Source organism: Cyanistes caeruleus, chromosome 32 (assembly GCF_971803275.1).
Source record: "Cyanistes caeruleus chromosome 32, bCyaCae1.hap1.1, whole genome shotgun sequence".
NCBI classification, from domain to species: Eukaryota; Metazoa; Chordata; class Aves; order Passeriformes; family Paridae; genus Cyanistes; species Cyanistes caeruleus.
In genome coordinates, this window is record NC_141733.1 from 2018245 (window position 1) to 2033988 (window position 15744).

The window sequence follows — 15744 nt, forward strand, 5'->3', positions numbered from 1 at the left end:
CCCCCGAGGGAGCGTGGGGGTACAGACCCCCCAGCTGGGATACAGAGAGGGTCTGGGGGCTGCAGGGCTCAGGCAGAGCACCCGTCCGAGCTGGGTCTGCCGGGGGTTCTCAGCATCCGGGGGGAAGGGGGAGCCCCCTCACCCACCCCCCTCCCTCTTTGTCGGGGCCGCCGTGACTCGGCTCTGCGGGAGCTGCCATGCGCGGGGCAGCGCTGGACAATGAGCTCTGCAACCCCCCCCGAGCCCCCCCTTTCCGGGCAGCCAGGGCGGCACTTACGGGAAGGAGTAGGTGCCCTGCCCAGAGGCTGTGGGGAGGGTCCTCCCCCCGCCCAGGACCCCCTCCCAGCTCTGCAGAGAACCGCACCGAGCGTGGCTCCGTGCCAGTAGCAGCAGCATGACACCACGTCCAGCCCGTCTGCACCAGACACTGGGCAGGACACTGGGCAGGACACAGGGGAGGGGGGGTCTCAGGGGTCCCCCTTCACCTGGTGACCCCCAGGGCCAGCAGAGCGGTGAGTGGGACACGAGTCCCCTCATGCAAGCAGCACAACAGGGCACAGCCAGGGATCCCGACCCCACAGAACCCCCCAGCCTCTCCCAGCACAAAATCAGTGCCAGCTGGCAGCAGGGCCGGGCAGCCAGCCCAGCTGAGGCCTCCCCCCTCTCCCCTGGGACGTCCCCCCAGGTCACCACAAGCCGGATTGTCCCAGCACAATGAACGAGGCAACATCGGAAAGAGGCATTTTAATGAACAGCACCACAGTGTAGCACCAGACACAAGGCACTAGTATTCCTCCCCTTCCTCATCGCCCTCCAAGCTGTCAGCCCCAACCTCCTCATAATCCTTCTCCAGGGCAGCCATATCCTCACGGGCCTCCGAGAACTCCCCTTCCTCCATGCCCTCCCCCACGTACCAGTGCACGAACGCCCGCTTGGCGTACATCAGGTCAAACTTGTGGTCCAGGCGGGCCCAGGCCTCGGCGATGGCCGTGGTGTTGCTCAGCATGCACACGGCGCGCTGCACCTTGGCCAGGTCGCCCCCGGGCACCACCGTGGGGGGCTGGTAGTTGATGCCCACCTTGAAACCGGTGGGGCACCAGTCCACAAACTGGATGCTACGCTTGGTCTTGATGGTGGCGATGGCGGCGTTGACATCCTTGGGCACCACGTCCCCGCGGTACAGCAGGCAGCACGCCATGTACTTGCCGTGCCGTGGGTCACACTTCACCATCTGGTTGGCCGGCTCGAAGCAGGCGTTGGTGATCTCGGCCACCGTCAGCTGCTCGTGATAAGCCTTCTCAGCAGAGATGACCGGGGCGTAGGTGGCCAGAGGGAAGTGGATGCGGGGATAGGGCACCAGGTTGGTCTGGAATTCTGTCAGGTCGACATTCAGGGCTCCGTCAAAGCGCAGAGAGGCCGTGATGGAGGACACGATCTGGCTGATGAGGCGGTTCAGGTTGGTGTAGGTGGGCCGCTCGATGTCCAGGTTGCGGCGACAGATGTCGTAGATGGCCTCGTTGTCCACCATGAAGGCACAGTCGGAGTGCTCCAGGGTGGTGTGGGTGGTGAGGATGGAGTTGTAGGGCTCCACCACGGCCGTGGACACCTGCGGGGCCGGGTAGATGGAGAACTCCAGCTTGGACTTCTTGCCGTAGTCGACAGACAGCCGCTCCATGAGCAGGGAGGTGAAGCCAGAGCCGGTGCCACCACCAAAGCTGTGGAACACCAGGAAGCCCTGCAGCCCTGTGCACTGGTCAGCCTGCAAGGCAGGAATAGGAAAACAAGACCAAACTGTCAGTAACTCTGAGCTTCAGCTGCTACAGACTTGCCCAGGAAGGCAAATATTCCTCACAGGATGGCAAATGTTTGTCCCAGGATCTCAGGCCCTGTCACTCAGTATGAGCAGGTCCAGGAAAGGGAACCCCTTCCTGCAGGGATTTGGGGACACTCAGCAGAGACAAGGAGGAGCATGTCTGTTCCAGGCAGCAAAGTTGCTCCTCTCTGTGGTCCTTCTGTGGCCATGTGAGGACATTATTAGGGTGTTCCAGCACCACAGCAGGAACCACCAGAGTGGCGGACAAGGTGGCCCTGACCTTACGTGCTGGACACTGACATTGGATACCCCAGCTCTTGGGAGACAGCCAGCAGGCTCTGGAATAAATCAACCACAGCTTCACCCCCTCTTTTTCCAAGGGGGTGCAGCAGGAGCTTATCCCACAAGAGCCCACAGGCAGCCAGCTCAGCCTTTGATGTGCCAGGAGCTCCCCGAGCAGAGCCGGTGGCGCAGCAGGTCCGGCCACCCCGGCGCCAGCCCCAGCGTGAGAACCAGAGGTTCAAAGAGCTTGGGCAGCCACACCAGTCAAACCAGTGCTGCACCAGCACCCAAAGCATCTGTCCTGGCCCCCCTGCCCTGGCCATGGGGCTTCCCACCCTCCTCCACTTCGCAAAGCTTAGCACTAGGCTAGGATAGGGGCAGCAGTTCCCTCCTGGGACAGCCCCACCCTCTGGCCCAAAGTGCTGATGGACTGAGAACGACCTGCTCAGGGACACCTGGAGCTTCCCAGTGTCCCCACATCCCCCGCAGGGATGGAGCCACCCCAGAGACCCCACAGGACACTCACCAGCTTGCGGATGCGGTCAAGGACCAGGTCGATGATCTCCTTCCCGATGGTGTAGTGCCCGCGGGCGTAGTTGTTGGCCGCATCCTCCTTGCCCGTGATCAGCTGCTCGGGGTGGAAGAGCTGCCGGTACGTCCCCGTGCGCACCTCGTCTGCGGGGACAGCCCCGGGCCCCGTTAGCAGCCAGCGCCCGCCGCCAGCGCCCGCCCCGCCGCCCGGCCCCCGCCCGCCCGCTCACCGATCACCGTGGGCTCCAGGTCCACGAACACGGCCCGGGGCACGTGCTTGCCGGCGCCCGTCTCGCTGAAGAACGTGTTGAAGGAGTCGTCCCCCCCGCCGATGGTCTTGTCGCTGGGCATCTGCCCGTCGGGCTGGATGCCGTGCTCCAGGCAGTACAGCTCCCAGCACGCATTGCCGATCTGCACGCCCGCTTGGCCCACGTGGATGGAGATGCACTCGCGCTGCGGGGGACACGGCTCTGGCTCACCCCTTTTGTCCCTTTTTGTCCCACCCCAGCATCCATCAGGTTGGGAAGGACCCCTCCCCACGGCTGGATGGGTCCCGGTTCTGCCCAGACCGATTGCGGGGAGTGCTCAGTTCTAGGGGTCCCATCCTGTCCCTCCCCATCGGGATGTGGGACCCTGCCCACTGAGGGATGGAGCGATAACGCGGTGGGCACAGGCTCAGCACCCCCAAACCACCCAGCAGCACCCCAAACTCGGCTGGAGACACCTGGGAGCTGAGGAGAGAGGTGCGGATGGACCCTCGCCAGACTGGGGTTACCAGAGCGCACAGCCCAAAGGGTACCAGGGACACAGCGGGTGCTCAGCTCTGGGGGTCCCATCCTGGCCCCCCGGGAGATGGGACACTGCACCGCCCCTTCCCGTGAGCCGAGAATTGGGGTTCCCCGGGGTTATTCCCGGTCCCCACCATTCCCAGTCCCCTCCACGCACGGCTCACACAGCGACAGGGACACTTCAGCCCCGTCCCCTGCGGGCTGCTCAACACTTCCCGCTTCGGGAGCAGCCTTGGAGCTCCCGGAATGTGGATCCGCTCTCTCCTGCAGCAGCCCTTGCACAACCGCGGCCTGTCCCGCTCCCTGAGCCGCGGTATGGGCGCCCGGCTGGCAGCCAGCCCCACCCGGGACTTGAGCAAACTCCGGTGACCGGGAGGACTTTCCCCGTGGCAGCCGCTCCCGGCCGTGCCCGGGCCACGCTGAGAGCATGGGAGATGTGAACTTTGCCGTGACTCACTGCCACGCGTGTCCCGGCCAAGAAAACCGGGAGAGGGTGGCACGGGGGGAGCCCCCGGTGTCCCCAAACCCCTTCGCGGCCGGTTCCTCTCCCGAGGGGTGCTGCGGGAACGTGTTTAGTACCTGCGTGGGACCCGGGACACGCGGTGCCACTCGGTACCACGCACTTGGCAGGGAGCCCGGGAGGAATCGGCACAGTCCAAGGGTGGAAGCCCCCCGGGCTGCGACCCCCGGCTGGGGAAGTTCCCGGTTCCGGGACACAGACTCACCCCCACCTCAGCTCCTGCCCGGGACGAGCAAGAACTCGGCAGCGTCCGGAACTCGAGAGGAGCCCCCAAACCCTCCCGAGCTCAGCCCCACGTGCTGCTGGGGACCCGGGGGGGAAAAGGGGGGGAGCCGGCACGCACCCGCCCCTCATCCCCCGCTCTGCTCTGGGGGTCCCGCACACCCTGGGGGTCCCCCCCACGCGGTGCCCCCCCATGAACCCCCCACGCCCCCACTCCTCACCATGGCCGCTCGCTGTCCGAAGCGTTACGAAGCCGTCGAGGAGGGAGGCAGGGGTCGCCCCGTAGGGGCCCCGAGATATACCCGGGGGGCGGGGCTTGGGGCGGGGAGGGGGCGGGGTCAGATGGGGTTTGCTCCGCCCATCCGGGCACGCAGCGCTCTGAACACGCCCTCCCGTCCCGCCTCGATTCTGATTGGCCGGTTCGAAACATGGCCAGGGTGGGTGGGCGGTGACGTCAGCAGAGCGGAATGTGGTGGGCGGGGGCGGGACGGGGGCGGGGTCTCGTGTGGAAATGGGCGTGGCCACGGGCGGGGAAAGAGGCGGGGATAGATGGGCGGAGGGTCGGGGGTCCCGAGGGTTTGGGGGGGGCCTGGGCGGGCAGACAGGGGGGGATTGGGGGGTCAGAAGGGTCGGAAGGTATTCGGGGCAGCGGGGCCGGGGCAACATTGCTGTGAGGGGCCTTTAGGGAGGCTGTACGGGAGGCATTAGAGGCGGGGGGCTTTGCGGAATTGGGGCGGGGGGCTCAGTCGGCGGCAGGATGGGTCCTTGAAGCCTCCGGACGCAGCCTCAGGTGCTGCACCTGCCCAGGGAGCGCCCCGGCCCCGCCTGGGCTGGAGGCCTCGGCGCTCCGGTAATCCCTCTCCGCGCCCCCGTCCCCATTCCGGTCCCGTTCCCGTGGGAAGCCCCGCGGGCTCCCGTCTCGCCGGCTCCTGTGCCCGCCGCCGCCCTGCTCCGTGCCAGCCCCGGGGCTGCTCCCCGGGGAGCCCACGTGGGGCAGTTCCTGTGGGGCAGGACGGACGGGGCCGGGGGAGCAGCCCACGCCCACCCCCGGGGTGCAGTGCCCTGTCCCAGCCCTGGGCTGGTTTGAAGCGGGTGGGAGTCGCGTTCCATAGGCCAGAGAGGGGTTTGGGACAGCACAGGGACATTGGGGTCGGCCCCGAGACAGAATTACAGGCCCCACACTCTCCGGGCACCCGCATATCCCCTCACAGCCTGGACACCTCAGCGTCTCCCCAGCCCCGGAGCTCCCTCAGCATCCTCCCTTCTCACTGAGCATCCCCAGTGTCCCCTCACACCCTCGGTACCTCAGTGTCCCTCCCCTCCCTGATCACCCCGGTGTCTCCCCACTCCCCGGGCACATCCTCGGTGCTGGCACACGCCCAGGCCCTTGGGGTCGTTGTCCCAGCAACAGCCACTCTTGAGCCCCCGATGCCACCGGAGCCCTCCGAGACCCCACCGCGCCGGTCCCGGGGCGCTGCTGGGGTTCACGGGATGCTTTAGGGGGGCCGGGCGGAGGGCGGACCCCTCCGACAGCAGGGTCTCTCCCACCCCTCCGCCGCCCCGCTCCTTTATTCCCGGCTTTGCCGCATTGCGGAACCGCCCCGCACGCAGGCGGTGCCGCAGCCCCCTCCCCACAGGCAGCGAGCCCGCAGCCCCCCGCACCCCACGGCTGCCCCCCCGCGCCTTCCCCTGCCCCCCACCGTGCCCCCCCGTTCCCGGGGCCGGGTCTCCCTTTCGTTGTGGCTCCCACAGAGCCGGGAGGGGGCGGGAAGGGCTGCGGGGTGGCGGGAGGGGGCATCGGGACACGCAGGCTGCGGGAACACCGGGGACACCTCCCTGCTTCCTCCCCCGGGGAATGCGGTCACCCGCTGTCCCCAGCACTGGCGCTGGGTTTTCCCTCTGCCCCTCGGGTGGGGAGGGGGCGCGGGCAGCGTGGGTGCCACCCCTCGGCGGGTCCAGCCCCCCAGTGCCACCCTGGGCCAGCCGGGGGGCGGCGGGGACCCTCCACCACACCACGGCCTCATGCGGCACCCCGGAGAGGAGCGGCCCCCCCCGAGCTGCCCTGTCTCTCCATCTGAATGAACCTGTCACATCGATGGTGGCGGCGGATGGACAGACAGACAGACAGAGCTGGGTTCTGAGGGAAAACAGGCTAAAAATAGCGGCCGCCTCTGTCTGGGATGTCAGCCCTGAGCCCTGATGGGGCTGAGACCCCTCGATCCCTGGGGATGGCGTGTCCCAGTCGTGGGGTTCGAGGTCACCAGTTTGAGATTCCTGGGAAGGGCCCAAACTGGGGGAGTCTGGGAATCTCGGCTGTGCCACGGGCAGGAGTCCAGCAGCCAGGAAACCAGCCCACGCAGGATGAGATCCCAGCTCTGGGAGCCCCCGAGTAGCCCAGCCCGGGTAGGGGCAGCCATGGGGACTCTGTGCAGACAGGGGGGACCCCGGGGGGGTCCAGGGTCTGTCACACGCAGTGGCACCAGAGGGATGGGCATGGCAGAGGGAGGACAGCAACCGTCACCAGGAGCTGCCGCGTTGCTACCAACAGTCAACACAGCACAGCCGAATGGGAAGCAGGGGAGGTGGGGAGGCTGGGAGCTGTGCCAGACCCCCCCGAGCCAGCACTCACCAGGGCTGGGTATTGGGGGGCTGCAGGGCTGGTGAATGCCAAGGCAGGGTGCAGTAGGGTGGGCACTGGGGGACCCCAGGGTCTGTATGTTCCCCCCTTGGCACAGCAGAGTGATCGGGCACTGGGGGTCCTGCGGATGGTGCCCCACCCTTGGGGTCAGGCACTGCGGGTCCCAAGGACTGGGACCCCACAGGATAGTGGGGTGAGGCAGTGAGGGTCCCGGGGATGGTGCCCCCACCATAACAACAATGCCAGGCAGTGGAGGGAACCCGGCATTCCCTGCCCACAGGGCCCCAGAAATGGGGAAATGGGGATGCAAGGGGGGGTCCCAGCCTGTCTCCTAGCAGCCGGTCTCCTAGCAACCCCACCAGTTGCCTGGCAGCAGTCGGTGCAGGACGTGTGGTTGTCCATACCCAAGGAGATGGGAGGGGGCTGGGGGGCACCAGTGGGACTGCAGCACCCAGAGCCCCTCACCCTGCACCCCACATCACCCACTGGGGCTGAGCCACCCCCTGCCCTATGAAGCACCTCCTGCTCACAGCTCAGGCAATAGGATGGGTGGGGACCCTCCTTAGCTTGGAGAGTGGTCCCCAAGTCCGGGGGCTGCTGCGAGCCCCCAAAACCCCTGGCCTTGGGGACACAATGGGGACACCCTGACAGGCTCCACGCTGGTGCTGAGCACTTGGGACTGTCGGGGGACAAAGGCAGGAAGCATTTCCCATGCAGGGATGGACCTACAGTGGGGTCAGGGCTGGGGGCTGAGCTGCTTTGGGGTCAGGGTGCCCCAAAACAGTCATTTGCCATGGGGAACAGCGTGATGGGAGCCAAATCTCCTGATTTTTTCTCTATTTAACAAAGCCAGCGCCACCTGGTCCTTTGTTCTGGTGGGCGATGCTCAAATCCCATCCCCTCTTTGTCTGCAGCTCTGCAGTGGCAGCAGCACCCCAAAAACAGGGCACCAGCAGGGCAGGGGGCTGGTGGTGGGGACACGGGGCTGACAGCAGGGACATGGGGATGGTGGTGGGGGTGGTTTGGCAGGAGGGGCATGAGAACCTTGGATCTGCCCAGAAATCTGCATAACGTGGGAAACACCAGGGGGGAAAAAAAAAGGATTTCTCAGCAGAGGGGACATTCTGGCAGCTCCACCTGCAGCAGCTGGGGCCATGCCTGTGGTGTGGGGTCACTCCTCTGCAGCGACAGAGGCCCCCAGCACCTCCTGGGTTGGGGAGACAACCCCAGCCTCTGTGGGCTTTGCAAGAACGAACGGGAGGGGGAACCCCCCCCCCCAGGAGCGGGAACCCCCCCGGGCTGTGGGGCTGGTGGCTCGGGGGGGGCTGTGCAGAGGCTGCAGCAGATGGAGGGACGGCCAGGGGATGCGTGTCCCAGTGTCCCAGCTGTGTCCCAACCACCAGCTGCCGCACAGCAGCTGCTGCTCGGTCCAAACCCCCAGCCCAAATCTGCCCTGCGAGCTTTTGTCCCCTGTGTCCTCCCGCTGTCCCTCACCCCCGGTCCTGCTCGTCCCCAGCTGCCCGGGGGGATGGCTCTTTGTCCCCCCGGCTGGGCCCCGCAGCGCCGGTTCCCATTGCCCGAGCAGACAAAGAGGCACTGGAAGGGCTGGGCACGGCCGGGAAAGGGCCGGGACAGGCACAGGGCCATGGCAGGGACGTGGCTGAGAACCAGGGCACTGTGGCATGGCCAGGGATGGGGACAGTGTCCCCGGGGATGGGGACAGGAGCTTGGCCAAGGATGAGAACAGTGTCCCTGAGGATGGGGACCAGGGCGTGGCTGGCTGGGAATGGGGACCAGAGTGTGACAAGGGATGGGAACAAGGGGATGGCTGGAGACGGGAACCAGGGTGTGCCCGAGAATAACCGGGAGCTCGGGCAGTGGCCAGACGAGGGGGAGGGCTGCATCGCCGGGGATGGGGACCAGGGCACGGTCCTACCCCGTGTAACGGGAGCCCCGGAACCAAGAGACCCATTCCGAGCAGTGAGAGAACTGGATCGGGAAGAACGGCGGGGGAAGGGGGCCGAGGTGGGATGGGGACCGTGGGATGGGGACCCGAGCGTGACCGCTGGCTCAGCCAAGACCGGGGACCGGGGCGTGGCAGGGACGGTGCCAAGGACACAGCCGGGGCCCCTCCGGCGGCGGGCGGGAGCCAGCGGCGGGGCCGGGCCGTGGCCGCCGCAGCCCCCCGGGCCCCCCCTCCCGCACCGCCCGGCCTTTGTCTGAGGCTGCGGGGGGGCATTACCTCATTCCGAGCCACCAATGGCCGCGGCCGCCGCCGGCCCCGCCGCCCCCCCGGCCCCGCCGCCCGCCCCGCTTCGCCCCGCCCCGCAGCCGCTATAAAGCCCCGCACCGAGCCCCGCGCTCCGCCGCGCCTCTTACATCGACCGCCTCAGCGTCGGGCTGTGAGACCGCCCCGGACCGACCGCCGCCATGGTGAGGGGTTGCGGAGGGGGTCGGGACCTCCCTTATCCCTATTCCCACAATCCCTATTCCCTTGTCCCCCGCTCCCGCCGGCCCCATCCCTCCCATCCCCGGGCCCGTGCTTTCCCCGATCTCAGTCCCCACCCTCCCATCTTGATCTCCCGTTTTCTTCCCCCCATCCCGGGCCCCGTCTCGATGTTGTCTCTGGTCTCCAACCCCCCTGAACTCCATTCCCAAGGGCTTGTCGCCGTCCCCCCGCCCTCCCGGGATGAGCCTTCGGCGCCGGGGCTCCTCCCGCACCGGGCGTGGCTCCCGTTACCCCGAGTAAAATGTGTCTCCCGGGACCCAGCCCCGAGTGTACCTCCTGTTAAATGGGTCTGGAAGGGTCTTTCTGCCTCCCCCGGGACCGACCCCCGAGCCCGCAGCGGGCGTGGCTCCCGTTAAACCGGACAGGATGGGACCCCCAGGACTTAGTGCTAAGCTTCCATAGGGTGTGGCTCCCGTTAAACCGGACAGGATGGATCCCTGGCGCTGATCCACGGTACCGCACCGGGCGTGGTTCCCATTAAACCGGGCAAGATGGGACCCCCGGGACCGAGCCCCGAGCCTGCCCCGGGCGTGGCTCCCGTTAAACAGGGCAGGATGGGACCCCGAGACGCAGTACTGAGCTTCTATCGGGAGTGGCTACGGTTAAACCAGTGAGCTTTAACCCAGGTTAAGCCCAGGATGGCTCCCCGGGACCGAATCCCGAGCCTGAACCAGATTCGGCTCCCATTAAACCGGGCAGGATGGTTTCCCGGAGCTAAGCCCGTACTGGGCGTGGCACCGGTTGAAAAGGGGCAGGATCAGAACCCCCATCTTTCGGTACCGAGCCACCGTCCGTCCCTGGGCGTGGCTCCCGTTAAACCGGGCAGGACAGACCCCGCTTTCCCCCCACCCCGGTGCTGAGCCCTCAGCCTGCGCTGGGTGTGGCCCCGGTTTAAAGAGGCAGAAAGAGTCCCCGGTGAGGGGTGGGCAGGGGGGAATGCCCCCCCCCCAGCTCTGAGCACCCCATCCCGCACCAGAGATCGAAGCACGGCAGGATGGGGTCCCCCCAGTCCAGCACTGGGTGTGGCTTTGCTCCGACTGGGACCCGGCTGGGCAGGAGGAGTCGCCGCTGCTGAGCCACGCTGGGGCTTTGTTGGGTCTCACCAGGGCAGGGTGGGGCAGGACACCCCCGGGGCTCCCTGGCTCACCATGGGCACAGTCCCAGTCCCTCAGGGCAGGATGAGCCACAAGTGCAGAGCTCCCCATCCCCCACAGACAGGGTGCCAGAGGTGATGGGCGCATGACAGGATGGGACCCTCTGTTCTGGTTGCACCTCCAGACCACGAACAATGGCTGTGTCCGGCCAGGATCTGGCCCCATCCAGCCCCTGGGGAGGGGCCCATCCCAACCCGGTGACAGCCCAGACAGCGATGGGCGGGTGCCAGATCTGGGGAGGGGGACAAAAGGGGTGAGCCAGAGCCGTGTCCCCCGCAGCGCGAGTGCATCTCCATCCACGTGGGCCAAGCGGGCGTGCAGATCGGCAATGCGTGCTGGGAGCTGTACTGCCTGGAGCACGGCATCCAGCCCGACGGGCAGATGCCCAGCGACAAGACCATCGGCGGGGGGGACGACTCCTTCAACACGTTCTTCAGCGAGACGGGCGCCGGCAAGCACGTGCCCCGGGCCGTGTTCGTGGACCTGGAGCCCACGGTGATCGGTGAGCGGGCGGGCGGGGGCCGGGCGGCGGGGCGGGCGCTGGCGGCGGGCGCTGGCTGCTAACGGGGCCCGGGGCTGTCCCCGCAGACGAGGTGCGCACGGGGACGTACCGGCAGCTCTTCCACCCCGAGCAGCTGATCACGGGCAAGGAGGATGCGGCCAACAACTACGCCCGCGGGCACTACACCATCGGGAAGGAGATCATCGACCTGGTCCTTGACCGCATCCGCAAGCTGGTAGGGGCACGGGGGGTGCAGGTGGCGAGCGAGGACAAAGCCTCCATTCTGTCTCGCTCTCCACTCCAGACTCGCTGGGCTGGGTTTAGATTTAATTTATTAATTAATGTTAATCCTGTTGTGCAGTGGCTGCCATTGGCCGACAGCGGGACGCGGCGCAGCTGGAGCTGGAGCTGCTCCACAGCGCCGCAGCCCCCGGTGCTGAGCTCGGCAATTCCCTCTTTGTTCCCACTTGGCTCCTGACGTGGCCGAGCCCAGCTGCGTGCGCTGGGGACGGGCAGCCCTGAGCCGGTCCCTCCCAGAGTCATGTGGCCGTGACAGTCCCCGGTGGTCAAACTTGTCCCCACTCGGCTGCTGAGCCGGTAGCAATTCCGCACTTCAAGGTGCCCCTGACCCCTGTCTCACCCCAGCGGCCAAGCGGCTTCCCTGGGTGATTCACCGTGAGTCAGTGGGTAACAGATGGACTCCGTGCCACCCTGTCCTCCCCGCTGACTCTGGCTCTGCTGCTGGAAAGCCCCCAAATGTCCCTGTGAGGCCACAGAGAGGAAGGAGTAACTTCTGCTGCCTGGAGTAAACATGCATCCCCATCCTGTCTCTCCTTGCAGGCTGACCAGTGCACAGGGCTGCAGGGCTTCCTGGTGTTCCACAGCTTTGGTGGTGGCACCGGCTCTGGCTTCACCTCCCTGCTCATGGAGCGGCTGTCTGTCGACTACGGCAAGAAGTCCAAGCTGGAGTTCTCCATCTACCCGGCCCCGCAGGTGTCCACGGCCGTGGTGGAGCCCTACAACTCCATCCTCACCACCCACACCACCCTGGAGCACTCCGACTGTGCCTTCATGGTGGACAACGAGGCCATCTACGACATCTGTCGCCGCAACCTGGACATCGAGCGGCCCACCTACACCAACCTCAACAGGTTGATAGGCCAGATCGTGTCCTCCATCACGGCCTCTCTGCGCTTTGACGGAGCCCTGAATGTCGACCTGACAGAATTCCAGACCAACCTGGTGCCCTATCCCCGCATCCACTTCCCTCTGGCCACCTATGCCCCGGTCATCTCTGCTGAGAAGGCTTATCACGAGCAGCTCTCGGTGGCCGAGATCACCAACGCCTGCTTCGAGCCGGCCAACCAGATGGTGAAGTGTGACCCACGGCACGGCAAGTACATGGCGTGCTGCCTGCTGTACCGCGGGGACGTGGTGCCCAAGGATGTCAACGCCGCCATCGCCACCATCAAGACCAAGCGCACCATCCAGTTTGTGGACTGGTGCCCCACCGGTTTCAAGGTGGGCATCAACTACCAGCCCCCCACGGTGGTGCCCGGGGGCGACCTGGCCAAGGTGCAGCGCGCCGTGTGCATGCTGAGCAACACCACGGCCATCGCCGAGGCCTGGGCCCGCCTGGACCACAAGTTTGACCTGATGTACGCCAAGCGGGCGTTCGTGCACTGGTACGTGGGGGAGGGCATGGAGGAAGGGGAGTTCTCGGAGGCCCGTGAGGATATGGCTGCCCTGGAGAAGGATTATGAGGAGGTTGGGGTGGATTCTGTGGAAGGAGAGGGAGAGGAGGAAGGGGAGGAATACTAAAACTCTCAAGGGTGCTGCTTGAACAGGGAACATAAACTAGTTGATGACCCCGCGGGGTCTGTAGCAGTGTGTGCACCGCAGTCTGTCCTGTCAATGGTTTGTGCTTCAATGGAAAGTGTGTGACGGACTCACCCGTCCTCTCCTGTGGGTCTGAATAAAAAGCATTCCCTGTCTTACCCTGCCTCTGGTGTCTTCACTCCCTGTGGCAATGTCCCCACCAGCACATGACACAGCCCTGCAGTCTCTGCCTGTACCCAGGGTCTCTACCCTGTTCCTGAGCCTGTGCTGGGGGTTGTGGTGAGCTCAGCACCCCGCAGACCCTCCCAAGCCCATCCTCATCCTGCTGGCCTTGCTGCTGTGCCCCCACCCCAAGGGCTGGGGAAGGGGAGAGGGTTGCACCCTCTCTTAGCACCAGGAGTCAAGTCATGTGGTTAGTCACCACATGAGCACACTGGGGGCCTTAACTCCTCTGGGTGGGCTGGAGATCCCTGAAGCCTCCTTGTCTGGCAGAAGTCTTTGGCACCTCTATCTCCTCTTCCTGGGCAGGGGAGAGGGGCTGCATTGCCCTGGGGATGGGGAGGGGGTGCTCTGCCCACCACAGCTGGGAGTGTTGGGGATGAGAGGGTTCCCTTCACCCAGCTCCGTGTCTGGGGATACATGAGCTTACCCCAACAACAACCACAATGTGTCCTTAAGTTCCTCTGGCTCTTCCAGGGATGAGGTCCCCGCTGGTTCCAGCCACTGGGGGGGAAGGAGAAATGTAGTAGCAGCCCCCTGAACGAGGGGAGCCTCATTGCCCTCCCTGCGCTGTCCTTTCACCCTGCCCCTCACGGCTCCACACACAGATAAATAATGAAGGGGAAGTTGAACGCAGAGTGAAACTCGAGCAGGTGCTGCAGCTGGGGGGGCCCCTGGGACCCTCATTTGTGTGGTGCACCCCTCCCCCTTCTGCACTGTGAGATCAGGCTGGGCCTTGATGAGCAGTACCTGGGCCAAACCCCCTGAGCTTATCAGCCACACTGTCAGCTCCCAGGAGCTTGTGCTGCCAAACCAACTCCTTGATTTTTAAGGAGCAGCCCATATGCCACAACATATTTGTTATTGATCTTTCAAAGGAAGATCCAAATTGTGGCCAGGATAGAAAATGAGGGTGACTAAAATGCCAACACTTGCAATGTTATAACCAGCAGGTCCTGAGTGAGACCCCCTGAACTCACCTGGACCACAGCAGGCAGTGAACACATGAATTTGGGATTCTTGGAAGATGAACAACAGAGCTTGGGCTGATCCCCCAGAACTGCGGGCTCAACTCTTGGCCTGTTGAGAAGACACAAAGGCATTGATGTCAATACTGAACTCAAGGTGGATTTTTCACAGGTGCTCACACACGCTCTTCAGGTATGTGTTAAGGGTAAATATTCTATAGCAAATGTGTTAGGAATGTTGCTCTCAGGTTGTTAGGCACTTTAGATTAATAAATAAAATAGAGCTGTGTGTTACTATTGTGCCTGTAGTAAATTCTATATGAATCTGTGGGTAAATTATTTAAATTAAGCTCTGGATTCAGTGCTCTTAAACCTTCAGGCTCAAACTGCTGGTCAAGCCCAGGGCTCAGTTTGACAATGGGGCAGGGGGTCCACTCTGCCACTTCTGACTCAGAGGAAGGACCTCAATTATTATTCCATGTTATCCTTTACCACGGATTGTTTGGATTCTTTCTCATGCTTTCCCAGGCCAGAGTGAGAAGCCTGTGTGACTCAGTTTCACACGGGCTCTGTTCCCTGCTTGTTTTTTTCATTTAGTATCCACAATTCCATTTTATCCTTGTTGTTCTTTTCCCATCCCCAGCCTCCCCTTAGGTGATTTTTGGCCAAGTTCAGTTTTATACCGATCGATTTTAAATTTTAGCCCCATTTTCCTCTGTCGGGTTTCACTACCGAGTCATAGAGGGAAGTGGATTTTGTTGCACTTTCACTCTGCCATTAAACCTGCTTTTGCCGGTGATTCGAGCGACCCAAAACACTGTCACAACATCATTTGTAACTCCATTCCAGAGGTGACGTGAGGTGCGGGGAATCTGAGGGGGTGTAAGGACCCCCCTCCCGGAACACCCATTCCATAAACACCAACAAACACAACCGGCAGCAGCTCTGCCAGGACCAGCAGCCAACACCGAACCGAGCTGAGCCCCGAGTGCCATCCGGGACCCCCAGACTGAGAGCGGGGTGGGATCCTGGAGCGGGCAGCTCCAGCAGGAGAGGGAACAGCCTTTTCCTTCCCCGTGGGATCGGCGGGGCCGGAGCGGCCATGCGAGGGAAATGGCGAGAGCCACGTCAGCGCTGCAGTGCGGCCGATGCAGCCGCGCCAGCCCGGGCTGGGCTCCGGTGGCGCGGGGACCCCGGAGCGCGGCGGCTCCGGTGGCGCGGGGACCCCGGAGCGCGGCGGCTCCGGTGCGGCGGGAGGGGATGCGGGGGGCTCCTGGCGGCGTGTGCTGCCGAAGGGGCCGCTGGGTTTTCCGCAAAGCTCTTGGCAAAACAGGAAGGCGGATTATTGGGTGCAAATAGCTGCGGGGATTAGATGGGGGCTGGGGATGGTTCTCCCCCCTCCCCGCCCCGCTTGGCTCCCCCCGGTGCTCTCCGTGGCCTCACAGCCGGGCAGGGAGCCGCTCCACCTTGAGGGGCACAGTGGGACCCCAGCACGCCCCCTGCTTTTATGGCCCTCACGGTGGTCCCTCCGTGCTGCGGGCATGGCTGAGACAAACCCCACCCTGAAAAGCGGGGTCCCCCCACCGGAGCGCGAACCCCGCGGGGGGAACCCGGAGCCCCCCATCACAGTGGGATCCAGGGGTGCAGATGGACTCGGGGGGTGCTGGGAGGGGGAAGGGGCTGCGCAGCCTGCAGATGGTCTGGGAGGGACCCCCGGGGTGCGAATAAGCCGGGGCGGGGGGACCGAGCGGTGCAGATG

General features: G+C 64.7%; 2 protein-coding genes and 1 long non-coding RNA gene across 3 annotated transcripts; 1 reads left to right on the top strand and 2 right to left on the bottom strand.

Moving 5' to 3' along the window:
* Positions 1-729: 729 nt before the first annotated feature.
* On the bottom strand, positions 730-4546 carry LOC111940573 (tubulin alpha-1C chain). Its single transcript, XM_086870324.1, has 4 exons — positions 4378-4546; positions 2857-3079; positions 2622-2770; positions 730-1759 (listed from the first exon to the last, which is right to left on the bottom strand). The coding sequence occupies exons 1-4, from the start codon at positions 4378-4380 to the stop codon at positions 785-787; spliced, it is 1350 nt and encodes a 449-aa protein (XP_086726450.1). The 5' UTR covers positions 4381-4546; the 3' UTR covers positions 730-784.
* A 4548-nt stretch (positions 4547-9094) lies between these two features.
* On the top strand, positions 9095-12956 carry LOC111944621 (tubulin alpha-1A chain). Its single transcript, XM_086870322.1, has 4 exons — positions 9095-9227; positions 10737-10959; positions 11046-11194; positions 11800-12956. Exons 1-4 carry the CDS (start codon positions 9225-9227, stop codon positions 12778-12780), a joined length of 1356 nt encoding a protein of 451 aa, XP_086726448.1. The 5' UTR covers positions 9095-9224; the 3' UTR covers positions 12781-12956.
* On the bottom strand, positions 11275-15434 carry LOC147647921 (uncharacterized). Its single transcript, XR_015281283.1, has 2 exons — positions 13998-15434; positions 11275-13521 (listed from the first exon to the last, which is right to left on the bottom strand). It is a non-coding gene; the product is annotated as an uncharacterized LOC147647921 (long non-coding RNA).
* Between the last annotated feature and the right edge of the window lie 310 nt (positions 15435-15744).